General features: G+C 41.1%; 1 protein-coding gene across 1 annotated transcript; it reads left to right on the top strand.

The window, feature by feature from the left end:
* The first annotated feature begins 917 nt into the window (after positions 1 to 917).
* Positions 918 to 6021, top strand: LOC144472449 (uncharacterized). Its single transcript, XM_078185558.1, has 14 exons — positions 918 to 1019; positions 1169 to 1313; positions 1420 to 1519; positions 2141 to 2277; positions 2359 to 2499; positions 2623 to 2696; positions 2774 to 2894; positions 3511 to 3678; positions 4121 to 4338; positions 4567 to 4723; positions 4807 to 4949; positions 5015 to 5237; positions 5301 to 5494; positions 5556 to 6021. The coding sequence occupies exons 1-14, from the start codon at positions 931 to 933 to the stop codon at positions 5644 to 5646; spliced, it is 2001 nt and encodes a 666-aa protein (XP_078041684.1). The 5' UTR covers positions 918 to 930; the 3' UTR covers positions 5647 to 6021.
* The last annotated feature ends 10815 nt before the right edge of the window (positions 6022 to 16836 follow it).

Here is a 16836-nt window from a genome sequence, read left to right as displayed (position 1 = left end):
GCATACGATGGTGTATATCCATCTAAGTGTAAAACTTTTGACATTTAAGGCTTGAATCCATTTCAGAAATATATTATCGCGAATTACTTCCATTTGAATATGACTGATAGAAACTATAAGAAATACTCTCGAGAGCAACTCGCGACAGTTTTATTCTTACACTGATTCACGCTATAAGGTTGATTATAGCGAAAATAAAAGAGCAATTCGAAACATTTCATGTAATTTTATTCAAAACTTCATATTGGAGCCATTCCGAAATTTTAGTACGAGCAACTAATTTCGTGAAACACTTAAAATTTATTCGTCTAAAGGTTCTCTTATTTATGTGATTAACAGATTTTTTTCTACATTTTTATTTTAGTTTGTGCAACTTTGAATAATACATGCTTGATGGGCGCGCCATAAGAATTCTTTTGACATATGCATTATTTATTCGCACATCCATTCTAATTGTAAGTAGGTTAAATCCAACTTGTCATTACGAAGGTCTCGACTTTCACTGATTCGAAACGTTTTATTTTTATTGAAGGCATTACCAGGTCGGTTTGCCGAGAATTGTCAATTTAAACAGATAAGCCGACGAATATTTCCAACGCATGACATTTCTCGAATCTCGTACTACGAAGAACATTGTATATACATACCCTCTGTTAAATAAAATTCTTTCATCGAGGTTACCCAGTATTGCAAAAATTCTGACATAGAGATTCCCTGCGACTTGCGAAACAGACACACCGCAATCGACGTCGACTTCACACCGATTGTTCCTTCGGCCGTGTATCGCCATAAATCGCGGTGTTCATGTCCGATCCCGCCCTTACCTAGATTTTTTCAAATGCAACGTCGGTAACCGAAGTTCGGAAAGTTTCGAAAAAATTTTCAATGTAGCTGTCGTGAAAACACGTGTCCAACGACAACGTGCTTACAATGAATCAGACGATCAATTCCGGGCACCCACGAAAGAAACTTGCAAAGTGTCCTTCAGGCGTCCATCCGAGTCCCGTCAGCAAACACAAGTACCCTAAATTTCTGCACACGCTTTACCAAATCGATTGAATGCACGATAATCCAACGGCATACTCGCTGGTGTCATACGAATTGCTGAGAAAATGTGAAGCTATAACAAAGAGGTTAACAGAGCTTCGCGTGTCTTCTTCATTGGCAGATTAAGGCGAATTTCTTCGACGTCGACGTATGTAGTAGATGATGAAGATGACCTTGAACAAATAAGAAATGTGACATTAGAGAGCACGTCAGGCGCTGAACTTAGGCAAGACGTCAATCGCCCTACCAGGAGGATTGATAAGACTGTAATTACACGATAAGCCATTTCCTTCGTTATACTCGTGAGCCAGGAAAATGTTATTCTTTCATTACCATAATACGAAGGAGCATTTTCGCAGCATTTTTCTTTAGACTTCGAGCACCACGTTCTGCAGCGGTAGAAAAGCATGGAATCATTGTAATACTAAGCCGTCGACCACCTTCGTGCCAGACAATTCAGTCATTGAGGAAGGTATGATTAGGATATGTATCATATTTAATTAATCTTCACTAATTATTCTCATGTATAGGCTGCCAAGGAATATTGGTCATAATTTCAGTGACAAATTAAGTTCATTAATGTAAGAAAAGAGTTTGCACAAACAGGTACTGAACCTGTCGAACTTCCTCTCTCACCGTTACCACACATGTCTAGAATATTTGAAAAGTTTAAAAGCATGTCTGCTTGATTGAAATAAAAATCACGAAATGTTCAAATTCGATAGCAATCTGTTCTGATGCGCTGGCGAGACATGCCAACATTGCCGTCGCAGTGCTACAAAGGAAAGATTTCAGTCACAAACCTGATTAGAAGTTATACCTTTATGTCCTTAAACGTCTTCTATAGTTACATCAATTCACGATAACGTCTGTTGTCCATCTTTATCTTCGTTCGAACGCCCTCCTTTAATTAATCGCGCGCGTCGGTTGCGTGTCGTTTATCGCAGAAACTCTATTCCAATCGGTGGTCAGGTATGCGATATTGATTCGACATTGGCAGATCCGCAAATCTGAGAACTAGTTACGTCACGGCGAAGCGCGCAATTACGATTTTTATTTTGCTTCGACTAACCACGAAAACCGCCTGTCGCAGAGAGTGAGCTAATCGGCGCGTTGACGAAACAGCTATACCTAGTAGAGTCTCAGATGCAGATGGTGCAGAGCGACCTGAAGAAAAAGGAAGTCCTATTACAGTCGAAGGATCAAGAAGTGATTAAACTGAAACGAAAGGTTTGCCATCGTTTTCGAACGGGAATTGTTCTTCCCGAACTACTTTTGTCCTGATAATATTTCTTTTGCGGACGAGCGCAGATGAAGGATTGGGAAGCTAAGTCCAAGGAGCAGGAGACTCTGCGGAAAAAGGAGCAACAGCAACGGCGCATACAAAAAGATAACTCGGAGCAGCTTTACCGACGATGCGTGATGCTCGAGCAGAGAATCCGTGAGATGGAGGTTGAACGTTTCCCACCTTGAAGTATTTGTAGCATATGTGTGGAAACGAAATGTTTAGACGGATTACTATTCGGTCCTTCCTATCTTCTTGTCACGCGACATTACCTTGTCCTCGTTTTGCAGAAGTTCTTGGCCGATTATGGTCTGATCTGGGTCGGCGATACGAAGAACCCGACGAACCCTGAAGCGGCCACCAAGTAAATTGCGTATTACGTTACTATTCCAACAGACCGGCTGCCAATCGAATTAATTATCAGTTGCCGATGTCTTTTAGTAATTACATCGAGACTTGTTATGAGCAAATAATTGCGAACATCGATCAGCTAAACTTAGCCGCGGGAAAGGGCGAAGTTCATGTGCAGCATAACGAGAAAGGAAGGGGCGCCATGTTCAAAGTAAATCATATAACTGCACTACACTTTACTATTTCTGCTTTTGTCTTGCCAATGAGGAAATTTCTATTCTTTTTCCAACTGTCTTTAGATTCTATAGAGACATTTCTAAAGAGTTACACTAAAACAAAGATGATTTATCTCTGAAAAAATGATATTTTTTCTTTTTCCTGTACATGACTTGGGTCGTTCGTTATTGATGTTGTTTCCAATGATTGATTACTATAATACAACTGCTGTAGCATGTTCGCAGGTATTCTTCCTGCTTAATTCCATGCGGCGTCAATTGTGGGATACGTTTCATTAATACTCATGCTAGTGTAACATGGTGTCAATTTTCGACGCCGTTCTTTCGACCTCAATGCATACTAATTAAACGTAAAAAGACTGATGTTAATCGCTCCCACTGCTTCTACGCGAATAATGACGAATACTTGTTATGATCATGGAAAATTTACGACAGTCTACTAGATCCGGATTATTGGGTCCAGATTTTTTTAGTATCCGTTTTTCTTAAGATGTTCATATTACATGGCGATCCGTTGACAGCCAGTTAGAGATTATTTATTTCCGCTGCTCAATCAAAAGAGATTAATCGAACGTTTTTAATTATTCGAAGATGCCTTCTTGCATGTCCTTGAAATTCTACAAAAATGGAATGATTGTGCAAGATGGCTTACTACGACTCTACAATGATCCTACAACTGTGTCCTTCTTGCGGGATATTTTGGAAGGATACTTCCCCTCAGAATTACAAAAGGCCTATCCGAACGGTGTACCTTTCAAGGTAATCCATAATCCATCATCTGTCATCAATTTAAAGATAATGTCAGACTACTAATCTTCATGCGAACATCGATTTTTAAGAATAGATTGTGAAATGTGTGGAAGAGCACGTAGTATTGAGCATCGTAAAATCTTGATAAAGATATATTAAACTCTTAAGCTGATTATGTGTATTCGTATTCTTGAAGTACAATACATAATCATGTCACAATTAAGCATAGGTCGAGCATCCAATTTTTTTAGTATTCCATATTTGATACATTTCTCAAATTGTTCATTTTCACTTTATTTAAATTTTTAAATTTGAAATGCTCTGCATAAGTAGGTTTCATTATAAAACATCAAATTCTTCTACTCTTTATTAGTTTCTGAAATATAGAATTTCACATTATCAATCTTGATACTATATGTGTTCAATGATCTCATAGTTTAATAATGATTAGGTAGAGGATAGGAGAAAACAAATGTATCTGGGTGCCTCTGGCGAGTTCCCCGGCCAGGGTTATCGGCTGGGAAAGCAACCTCAGGCTGATAACGTATCAATATCGCCGAGTACATCTCGGCGGCCAGGCACAGCTTCACTAAGGTCTGTTCGTCGTAACGCAGCTTCAAAAGACACTATTCCTGGCTTTGATAATTCCGCGGCACCCATAACTGCCAGGTACAAACATTTAAAGAATACTACACATCCGCATCTTCGTGGATAAATCGAATAAAACTGCTGGTTCAAATCAAGATATAATTCGTGACTCACTTTTTCAATCGTGTAATTCAATCTGAATTGAGATATAATACACGATCGCTTGAACGATAAAGTTACCTTCTGGAAAATAAAACTGAATTATCTAACATTCGCACAAGAGATGTTAATTTATTCTATCATTCTTAGATCTGGAAAATCGAAAAGTCCGACAATAGAAAGTCCGCCTGCAGAGATGTACGTCCTCCGTTCTCAAATATTGGCGTCGCATAATAACGTTTGCTCCGACACTCATTTACAGTCGCATATCAACGCCGAGCTTGGTTTGAGCAGTCGAAAAGAGAAGGTATTCTTTTTTCATCTAACAATTATTTAAACGTTGTTGCACCGTTCCTTTGATCTCAAGCGAGAAATAAACGTAAATTTTAGCGAGACGTGGCTACCAAACATGTAGATTGCGATGCCAGTGTACACGACAGGTTCGTGAAGACAAAAGGTGTGTTAAGATTTCCAAGTTCCGGTCGATGCTACAATCCCTCCAGCGACAGGTCCTCGTCCAAAGCATCGCCTAGGTATTTCAACAACGCACAAAGTGCAGAATACCGTCTCATTAACTCGAATCGAATTGTGTACACAGTCGATTGGAGAACAACCAACACACTGGTCGGCAGAGGACGAGGTCATCTAGCTTGCCAAACTCCCGTATATCCGTCAGTTCAAAGCCACTCACGAAGACTAGACCGTTCATTGGGTTCAATAATGTTGACGGTGTACAGCCGTCGGTCCCTCACAAAGCGCACAGTGCGAGCAGGCGGAATCCTCGTATTGCGAAGTCCGCGGAACCAGTCCGAAAGAGTGCAGTGAGCATTCCATGAAAACATTTTGATCGATGGAATCCCTATTAATGATGTTACGTTTTCCAGCCACCGATATTGTACCAGGTAAACGAACCATCTGGAAAGTCCGGCGAACTTCGATTAAAAGTTAGATCACTGAATGGTGGTACAGTTTATCTGGTGCACGTTTCTGCTGACGAGCCGATAGCACGACTCTACCAATTTCTGGACAGAGCGATGGCGAGGACAGTTCCTCGAGGGTACAAGATTGTTCTCAGCGGGTAAATCGATGTCGACGACTTCTACCTTTCCATATATCGCTGACTTTTCCGATCATTTCAGTTACTCGCCAAGAAGGCTGGATCAGCTGGGTGCGACGTTAAGAGAAATTGGGATCACCAGGGATAGCGTGTTACATTTAGTGAACGATTGATTGCCATCGTATGATATTGTTTCGTCCTAATTGCAAAAGTTTCTTTCGTGTGTACATATTGTTGTACATGTTTCACAAGTGATTTTTGGGAAATATAATCGTTTTGTAAGTAACCGGATAACTGGCACAGAAATTAAAAAGTTCCGTTGACTCGTATCGATTCTAGGTAAGTGTGTTCGCGGGATCCTGCTTCTCCGTGGTAGGTAAGCGAATCTTCCGACATTGATTTTATCACTGACGGATAATACAGTGCCGTGTTGGCACACTCACCTTTCTTGCTAATGCTTGTTCTGTTAATAACAGTGCCCTGTTACTTAGCAAATATACTGCTGTAAGCAGAGCTCACCGTAACAGCCTTGTAATTAACCCCAGGATACTATCCACTCCATAACTTGAAAGCGAATTGATTTATGGTCACCCAGCTGGCCGTGTACTTAAGTACACACGTTCGCTCCCAAGACAGCTAGTACCATTCCACTGGCCAATCCAGCTTGATTCGTCTTTGATATTCTGCTAAGCGATTTTGAGCTATTTAATAACTATTTGTAAGTTCTTAAAGCTCTGCTTTAAGTTTTCGAAGTTGGGGATGTTAGAAAACCTTGAGGTACAATTATTTTTCATTACTTATAAATTCAACTCCGGAATAAAAGAAACTGCATCGCGTTAGTCAATTTCATTGTTGCGAAAAACTGGGTTACGATGTTTGCTATAGAAAGCTTTCAGCAAACCAGCAACTGTTTGTGACGTTGATGTCTCATTACCGCCTTTCCGAGTAGCATCTTGAATCACGAGAAATATCGATAATCTCCGTGCCGGTTTGTACAACTTGAATACAACGATCGACATATTTCGAATCCTACGTGCCGATAATGGAATATTCAGGGGACGCTTAGGAAAATTTTCTATGCATTTGTCGTTCAAGAGGAATTTCTCTCGTTACTTCGCCAACGAATCGAGGTGACGAATCGTCACGATGAAAAGTTCCGATATACGTCTTGTTCAGGCGTTACAATAACCTCCTTGCAATTCGTCGCTGTAACATTTTTAAGAAAACATGTTTACAAGCATGATTGAAGTGCAAATCGTTGCAGAAGTAGATTTCCCAAACAGCTTAGGAGAAGGAAACGAAAGAAGTTTCTTTCTTATTTTAATTATATGTATATACTGTTTTATTGTCTTGAAATTGTCAGAAAATAATGCTGGGTTACTTTGTAGAAATTGTCCAATAAGTCTCAATTCGCATTAACCGGATTATGGCGACCGCGACAGCTCCGCGCAACTATAGCTAAGTCATCATTAATACATATTAACTCGTCAAGTTTGCGAAGTGTCAGTGTTAATTTATCTGCATTTACTTATTTGGAAATATGTAGTGTTTACTGAAACAAGCAAACCTAGTGGGTTAAGACTTAAGAAGTTAGGACTTATCAATGAACAAAAATTAATTCAAAAATGAAGATTAGTAAGCATGCTGTCAATTAGCATACAGCATATATTCCTGCACAATTTCGACAATTTTAAAAAATCATTATATACTCCAAAAATACATTTTGAAAACCTACTATAAGAAACTGCAGAAGTCAATATTTTTTACTGGTATCTTCTTACGAAAGTTGACACTTAATCATGGACAAAAATTCAGCAAGAATGCTCACGAGGGTGCGAGACGTTTCATAAAAAGGTCGCGCTTTATCATGCGATAACAGGCCAGCCTTCTGGAAACCGTGATTACTTCTCCAGTCGAGAACGCCATAATGAAGTTCACCGGCTATCGCGTGTCGTCCAAAAGATTAAAGCTCGTGAGAGCTTTTTGAAGCGCAACGAACCTCTCCGGTAGGTAACACTGTAGAAGTCCTGACCCCCCTGATCTTAAACGTTCCGCTCATTTCGTACGATTGGGGTTGCTTTACGACTGCTTTCCTCCCCCTCGAAAAAAAAAAGAGATAGCACCGACGCGACGGGGCAAATGCGAGCCAGATAACGGGCGACGTAAAAAGCCCGGGCGATACGTTACGCTCGATTTACTTGACCTACGATAGGTAGCTCGGTCTCAAAGAAACGCAAATGTTTTTTACATTTCGAGCGGAACCACTGATTTAGACAAAGAGGGTTAAGTGGATCTATTCCTGGCGGAGGCATGAATGATGATCGAGATTCTGCTTCGGAAACGATTACTCGGAACATTGCGTTGAGGGAACTTGGACAAAGTGTCAGCGAAGTTCTGCGGCTGGATTGTAATAATTGATTGAGCGAGTTCGATTAAACCTTTGATCATCAATATTGAGTCTAACACGTAACTTCAATATTTATATTCCTTCAATTCTGAATCGAAATGAAATACTGTTACTCTGTGATGAAACTTTAACCTTTAAACATTACCTAGTTGCTCAGAAAATATGGTTTCGTTGGTTTCGAAGAATGAAAAATACAGAATTATTTATCCTGAAGATTATTACTAAACGTAAATTAAAAATTACGAGATCACTTAGATCGTTTGTAACTTTTATGTTAATATGTGTTCGAATTAATAAATTGTACCTTGTACAATGAGTATCCCCTACAAAGAGTGTCTTGACAGTTTCAATAATTATAGAATAAAGTTTATTTAATCACAAACCGTTTTAATCCGTCAAGTTATATATATATACAAAGATTACGTAACTTTTTCTAAAACAATAATATATCCGTCTTCGAATCTCATAGAATTACAGGAAGAAAGGGAAAGGGTTGCGTGGCTCTTCTGGTACCTGTCGTTTTTATCGATGGTTCTATCTATCAACCGCCAGATCTCCTACATTTCAGGCTCGTATCGACGGATAACTGAGGCTGTCCGTCGCACCGCAGGCAACCAGAGTTCACGATTGTCAATCAGCATGCAAATCTGAAATGGTTGTCGCTCTTGGGAATAGTCGAAGAACCTCTCGTCCGCGCGTTTTATAAGTAAGCAGTCGGTTCGGCGACTTTTCTGAAAGAGAAAGTAAAAAATTGGGGTTGTTTGCGTCCCTTGGACTTTGCGTTACTTTCATCTGCCAGCGATTACGGCAACCGCCCGTGGAACAGTTAAGGCGCTCAAGGATGAATTTCGTTAGGCTACTCTGATTAAACGTCTTGAAAGGCGCTCTCAGGGACGACCCTCGGCGTCTCTTCATGCTCTGTATCTAGTAAATGAGAAAAGAGGGTGGATCCTACTATAACGTCATGCGATCTTGTCTTACTCACGAAAATTGAACAGGCATCTAGAACTACCACGCAGGAGATAGTCTTCGAGACCATCAACGTACAGAACGTATCGGAAGAAAGTGTTCCGATAACTATAGTGCGATTTTTCTATTCTGGATCTGCAGAGAGTCTCCCGTAATTTTGTGGGAGTGGATTTCGTGTGTAGGAATATGCAAACTGATACCTATCAATGATATTTTAGATAAAATTGCTAAAAAGTATTGAAACAATATTTGTTGATCAGCGTTGGTGTTACTTTTGCAGGTAAGTTGTTGTATTAAGTTATTGAATTCCTTTTTTATATTTGTGAGATTAAAAGAGTATTAAAAAGTATGTGCAAAATATATCAATTTTATTTAACTCTTTGTTCCGTAAAACACTGTTGGAACAGAATTTACAAAACATGGAAATAAAGTTGTATCTTTTTTATATCAATTTTTCACCATTTAATATTCAGTAAATCAATAAGCACGAAGCCACGTACTTATAAATATTTGATATTCTATGCACGGAAAAATGTGAAATAAATTTCAGGGTAATAAAATATAAAAAAACGGTCTTTTTTATTCTTTAATTCGCCAACTGAACCGTTCGATTTTCGTGGTTAATTAATATTCGATTATTATTCATTCTCCTTTTGTCTTCATTATTGTTCGTTTGTCCATCAAGCGACGCGAGATTTATTAAATAGTTCCACCACCCTGCGAGGCATTATTAGAAAATAACTTCTTAAACATGTAACTTTGTCCTCCGTTAATATTGTCTATGATTCGGCGAACGGGATTCGTGGAGATTAGCAAAATGTTTTCTTTATTTCCCTTGCAAATATCTCTACTTGCGTGAAACTCTTTGTAATTTTGCTAACGAGCCGTTTCAGCATCGGAACGAGAGACAGCTGTCAGATGCGCTTTGAAGTTCTATGTCGTTAAGGGAGCCTTCAATTTGTCCCGCCAGTTCAACACGTGTGCAGATAAAGTCAAAGGTAAATGACTATCTAAAAAGGTGAAAAAGCGGAACCCAAATGAATTTCTTCTAAAATCTGATGTAAAGTGTTCACGCAGCTCAAATGATAAAAAAATATAATTCTACCTCCATGCGTCGGATAAATTCCTAACATATAAAGGATATTGCAGATCTACATATTGTTCGTGTTATGGAAATGTAATAATTCTGCTCATTAGAAGTATCGGTGAATTTAAATTAAAATATAAATTGTAAAAGACGTTGTTAAATATTACTGTACACCAAAGTATGGAAAATCGTGTATGCAATAATTATAATAATTACCTGGTATTAGGTCATGTAATTAATATTATATCCACATTATAATATTAAGTCCACACAGAGGACTCCAAATTCAACTTCTGACATATTATAATTTCGTATAAAACATTAGATAGCAATAAAGAAGGGTCATCGTACCCTCTTTATATACCACCTACTTTCAAGAAACGTAAAACGTCCGTCCAACGAAATTATCGTGGCGAGTAGACCGCAAACAAGAGCAATAATTAAATTAGTTCATCTACCCTGGTTCCCGCTTGGGAAATCAGTTCCACGGCTGCCCATTCACAAAGTATCTAGTGTAATTGTTGTCTTGCTCGAATTTCCATTAACGATCGGCAAAGGCAAAAAGAAAATTCATCGAACAGTGCAACGATATCGCAGAAAATTAACGAGTACGAGTCGTTCAGACGGTGGTAGTGCTTCGATAACCGTGGGCGATTCTTATTCCCCTTGCTGCTCTCATTTCCGACTTCCCTTTCATCTCTTTTGCCTTCGATGGCAACGATGACGACGAATGGCCCAGATTTTAACGGGCTCTCTTTGACGCGACGCAGTCAAATGAATGCAATTTTCAATATGGCAGCCAACCACTTCGCCGACAATTTAGATCCTGAAGGAAGTAAAGGGTCGCGATGCGAGGCACCGTAGAAATAGGAGCGCGGAGTCATTCTACCGCGGTTTCACTACCTGTCGCATTATCCTGCAAAAACTGCGCCCATTTACTTACCGTTAGAAGTGCTGTTTTCTTTTTGGTGCGATGTAGAACCAGACGTAACACGAATTTCGATGGCATCGTATAACTGCTGATCATTAGTGGACTTTAATTTAGCCAACTGATTTAATCGAATCTATGCAAAATTTGAAACCGTTACATCAGTGAGAAATTGTGCTGCGGATCTTTTTTATACAAAATTTTGTAAACTATTATATAAAATCAAGATCTCAAAAATTGACTAGAAATTATATTTACTTCATTGAATAGCGATGATGATATTTACATGATAATTAAAATATTTTTCAGTGAAAAAATATTTAATACTAAGGGACAAATACTACTATGATAGGCAAGCAATTTCAACGAGATATGAGACGATGATCTTTATTACATGGCCTTGAATACCAAAAATTCATAAAAGTTGGTCGATAGAGATGTCTTATTAGTTGGGTAAATGTGAACATATTCCATTGGTTCTAAAATATTCTTTCCATCAATCCAGTCTAAATAATTTACACATTTTGTACAGATGTTTTGCAACATATACCGATCGTTTTCTCTTTAACTTTCCAGCGATACCGTTAATTACTTGTAGCAAAAACGATGTAATTTCCCAGTGAAATTTTCTATTCGTCGATTTTTGAGATCTCGTAAGTATGATTTCGTTCTTTCTGTTCATATTACCGTAGAACGTAAATGAATTTCGCGATCTATAAAAATATATAGTAAAATGCACACGAAAAAGAAAAATTAATAAATACCCGGAAAGAAAGTTCTCAACTTCCTCGCAGATTATTTCGCCACGTAATGCCGAGTATCTGAAGAAACGAATCTCAAGATTAATCTTCGCCGAGTCTGGCCGGGATCCGTCTTACTGACCATGCATTCAAGCAGAAAAAGTTTCATCTTCCTTTCCACTCAATCGATCGCTGCTTCGAGCCAACACCGAAACGAACGATACCTGATAATTTCGCAGATGGTACAGTCCGTCGCTTCGCAGGTATCGACGGTCAAAGTTTTATGATTACTTTCGTGCTTGCTTTCCTCTAATTAAACTTCCTTGTAATCGATAGCATTTTCCTTCGCGAGTACTGTAAAATACGACACTCGAAACACCAGCAGTTCGAAGTCTGTCAATCGATTCGAACAGTACAAGTAGTTTCCATTTAATATCTTTTCCCGAAAGAATTTAAATATAGTGACGAATTTAATTTCGAAACGAGTTACGAATAGTAAAAAGAACCTTTCAATGGTCGAATAAATTCTGTTGAAATCATTTCAATTTGAAACGAAACCGTGGTTTGAGATCGATATTAACCAGGCTGTGCGATTGGTCCCACCGTGATCGAGATTTTCAGAAATGATGTAATCAGTACGGTAAACGGAATCGTGTCGCCGAAGGCGAAGGAAAGCTCGTTGCCGAGGATATACATCGAGGAATGGCGGGTCGTGATTGATGAGGCGTTGCGTGGACTTGTCATCCTGTTTGCAATGGCGTTCGTATCTCGCGATGTCCAAATAACGTCGTATCCCCCTCGATTAATAACCGCGATGAAATCATCATGCATCACTGCTAGCATTTATTGCAGCCGCGTAACGGATACGAAAGGAAATGCCGCGGAAGAGAAATGGTCCGTTCGGATCACGACGAATAACGAGTATCGCAAACATTTTTCGCTTAACAGGCGCGACACCGAGAGAACCACCGTGATTTGCTACACGTGGACAAGCCTCGCACGGAATAGAAAAAAGAATGTCTGAAAGGTAGTCAATAAAACATGCGTGTAACAACATTTAATTGTCTGTTATTTTCGGAGAGATATGTTCGAGTTGACGATTCACTGCGTATCACAATCACTCAATCGGAGAGCCGAGAATCAGAAGCGGAGTATGTCACCCCACTTTTCGTTTCTATTACTCTGACTTTGGTTTGTTTGCCACACGACATTTCGGCTTCGAATACCCGGCCCACCAATCGCAAAAGGAAGTCAACGTGTTTCTGACTGCTACGCCAAGTGTAGAAATGTCTAGGTCGATTAAGTAAATAAAATTTATTTATTGAATAGTGGCACACCAGTGGCGACGTGACAAGTAGTCGTGAACTTTTGAAACTCCACGCTTCTGCTTTAGACTCGGAACAATGTATCCTGAATTTCGCTCTCAAAGGTGTATTCCGGTCTAGAAAATGTTTAATTTTTCAATAATTTATTTACTATATTCTGGTTTCCTCTACGTTTGTCTGCATTTGGAATATGATTTAACAAGCTCTTTTAAAACGAAGAAAACTAACAAAGTTGGTGACTTGGAAAAGATGTGTGGCTCTGGGAGATACAGGGTATCCCACTTTAAATATCTCACTTTTAGTACGGGAAATAAAAGAAACGTGAGTTGAAGATATGATTCGATGATTTATACGTTGTGGCAAGCGAGATTCTCTTTAGATTTTTCGAATTTTCAAGATAAATTTTTCTTATTTGAATGGAGCAGTATATTTTTCTTACTGTCATGGGATAATAAGGATTAAGACGAATCTGACGATTTATGTAATTGTTAATGATATAATAGAAAAGTAACAGCAGAATCGCTAAAATAATTTATTCATGCAAATGCTCAAAAAAATATTCTGAAATCTTCAAAAATTTGTCTCATTCATACCAAAACAATACTTTTTTTTAAGCATTACTGTAGATTAGTTTCTACAGTATATTTTCAAACAATTAGACATTTTGTTATAAGACAACGATTTCTAAATAATTTTAGAATCCCGAATTCAGCAAACTCTTTAAACTCAATTTATACCAATATTACGCACTAGGCTTTTTATCGAACAATCTGCCGCATTGTCCTTCATTTTAATATCGACAAATCCCGTGCGCCTAAAGGTTCTAGACCAGAATACCCTCTCGAATACGTGTCCGTGGGAACAGTCAATTAAAACGACTTCGAGCAGCTGATAGAAACGCATCGTTCGTTTATTGGCACCGTAGATTCGTTCCCGGTCCGAGTACCGGTTAGGTATCGATTTCGCGGGAGAACCGTAACAGGAGACTATCATCAAAGAAAAATGAATCGTAGTTTCGATGTAGTAATTCGGTCCGCCCTGATTTTTATACAAGAAAGACTATCGCTTGATTCAAGAGGATGTAGTAATTCATTTATCACGGGATTATAGATCGCCCCGCAGGAATTAGGTAAGACCTAGATTATCTCCGGAAATCCCCGTCAATTTTTCTTAGCACGTCTTTCTGACGGGTTTCTAGATACCAGATCCACGTCTTACACGATGAAACTAATTGTTCCTCGAACTCGGATTAACATCAACGTTCCTCGATAAGATACTCACGACCGTGTCGAATTGGACTCGGAACAGCCTGCCACGGATTGCCCGAGAAATTCAGGCATCTCGAACCTTCCACGCGGATCGGCATCGCTCGCGGACAACACACAAAGCCATTCTTTATTGACAAGAAATCGACGAATCGGTTCGATTGCTTCCCCGTATGGTTATCGAGCGGAGCCACGCGTCGTAGTCGCGTATCAAACATCAAAAGCGTCCTGACTGCTTGTCAGGTCTGACGGCAGCACGGATTACTCGTTTTCAGCACGGTTCTCCTGTTCTCTTCTTCTCTCGCTCTCTCCCCACCTATCATTCACTCTTTTGGCATACACCCATAATCACGCACGGGTTCACATTCAGCAAATTTCGCTAATAACGTCTTAGTAAATCCGCCCGAGCGACGCGTTCTCGTTAGCAAACCCGCGCTCGCCTTATGTGTACAATGGTACACTGTGTATGTGTATGTGGGCGTGTGTGTGTGTGTGTTTACGAGTCTGTATATGGCTCTGTAGTTGTGTGTGTGTGTATATATTTATATATAATACATACATACGACGGCGGCTGTTTAACCGGAAGCCGCGACGCGCAACACCACAATTCGAAATTCGTGAAAAACACTCGCTGTACAACGTATCGTTAATAATTATAATAAACGGTCGATCGTGTCAAAACGTGACAAGGGTCTCTTACGCGACTACGCACTTAACTATGGTGGCATTAACTTGTGAACTAACGCATACGCACGATCGCCCGGTGAACTCGCGTCCGTAGAACGAGAGCCACCGTCGTTGTCACCCATCGTTGAACAGTTCGGTCGTCGTGCACGACCCTTGGCTATAATACAGAATCGCCTTCGGGGTTGAGAAACCGTAACTGGCTCCGTCGCAGGACCTCCGCGTTTCCGCCTCGTCTTCCGAGGCTCGAATACACCGGGGCCCCCGCATGCTTGCCTCCGAGTCTACCGTGTAAAATGCTTGAAAAACTTGTGGTCCGTCTCCGCCGGTGCGTGGTTCCCGCGAGAAACGACTCGGAGGCGAGGATCAGGGCGCGAAAGTTCCTCGAAGACCTTTTGGGTGACGTTCTCGGAATTTTGTACTTTGTCCGATCGAGAGCTGAGCTCGATTCTGGCCGCTCAAAAGGACGCCGAAAGCTCTTGAAAGTCTGCTAACGACGCTACTCCGCCCGGAAGTCGTCGCCAGCCTTCGTCAGAGACAGTTAATTCATTTCTTTTCCGCGGTCGCGTGTGCCTGTTCACCTCACGGATGACACGTTGCCGGCGGAATTGTCCTCCTAATGGTGGCGCCGCGTTTCTTTGGATCGTTAGCCTTTCCACAAGGTTACGGGGCAATTGGCGTGGCCGCACGTGACTCGGTCGTCTCGTAGAGAACACTTGTTCTCGCGCAACTTTGTTCCCTCGATCGAACACCGACTCAATCGTTCCTTTACTCTCGATTCCTGGGTGGTTCCCCGGGGCAACATGGCGGTTAAGGTTGAATTTCGACGCGGGAAGTTCGCCGGTCTCCTCAAGTCGGAGAATTGACCATTTAGAGGATGAACGCGAGGATCATCTTAGGCCGTACATTACCTTGAACGTTAAGCTCATCCCTCGGTGGAAACCGAATTAGACCGTTCTACTATATTAGGCTATCTCTTGGCAGTGATCGCTATGAGTTTGGTCCGAATTCAATCACATGCTCCTCTAATATCGCCGATGTTTTTTCTTTCTACTGTCCGCGATTCCTCTTCGAGGAACCTCATTTCCTCGCCGATTCTCGATCACAGGGGACCGTCGGTATCTTCCATCCACGATAGATCCGTTCGTTCAACAAGATCGATGGCGTTATTGTCTTCGATGGTCGTTCCCCAACGAACGCACACTCGCTGACCTTCTTATCTTAAATCCACGTCGATATGTTTATGCTTGAAGTTCGGGACCCGTGTGTCCGTAATAATTGAATTGAACGCTATATCCGGTCCCACGTGTGTATTAGAACTTCTTGTTTCAAAAACGCTTGAATCTGGTTCCGATGGACCAGACACGTAGCACCTATCGCTCGTTGTTTCCCTCCGGTGGAGTTCGATCGTTGCCATCGTGACGACACCTTATGGCAGCAATTGATCCTGCTCCGTCATTTGAGCGGCGAGGTCGATGACGCCGCTCGTCGCAGCAGCAGGCTCCACGATCGATTCTAATCAGCTTTCGTTGCCCGGATCGTTGCAAGTTTCCGACGGTTTCCCTGCGGTCTTCGTCGACGGGCGTTTTGTTCGCCGTCAAGACTCGCGCGGATGCGAATGCCGAAGCGAATCGTCGCTGGCACACGCTCTCCGCCTCGCCTCTACCGCATTATTCCGCTTTTAATGGATCGCGCTCAATCGACGTCGTCACGTGGACAATGCAGTCGGCAATCCGTCGTCGCCGATGGCGTTGGCTTGGCCGCCTGGCGGTCAACTCTCGCGCCTCGGCGACTACATATGCTATAAGCAGGTCTCCTTCATGTCGACCATGTTAACGACCACGGAAGCTTGTGTGGGCAGCTCCTTCTGGACGGGCACACCTGTCGGCACCTCCTCAAGTATTGGTCAAAGGGTCGTGGGTCTCGATACGACCGCCGAAGGCGGGGGCGGCGGTGGC

This window comes from Augochlora pura, chromosome 1 (genome assembly GCF_028453695.1).
Source record: "Augochlora pura isolate Apur16 chromosome 1, APUR_v2.2.1, whole genome shotgun sequence".
NCBI lineage: Eukaryota > Metazoa > Arthropoda > Insecta > Hymenoptera > Halictidae > Augochlora > Augochlora pura.
Note: the sequence above shows the minus strand (reverse complement) of the source record. Positions and strands in the feature narration are given on the sequence as shown.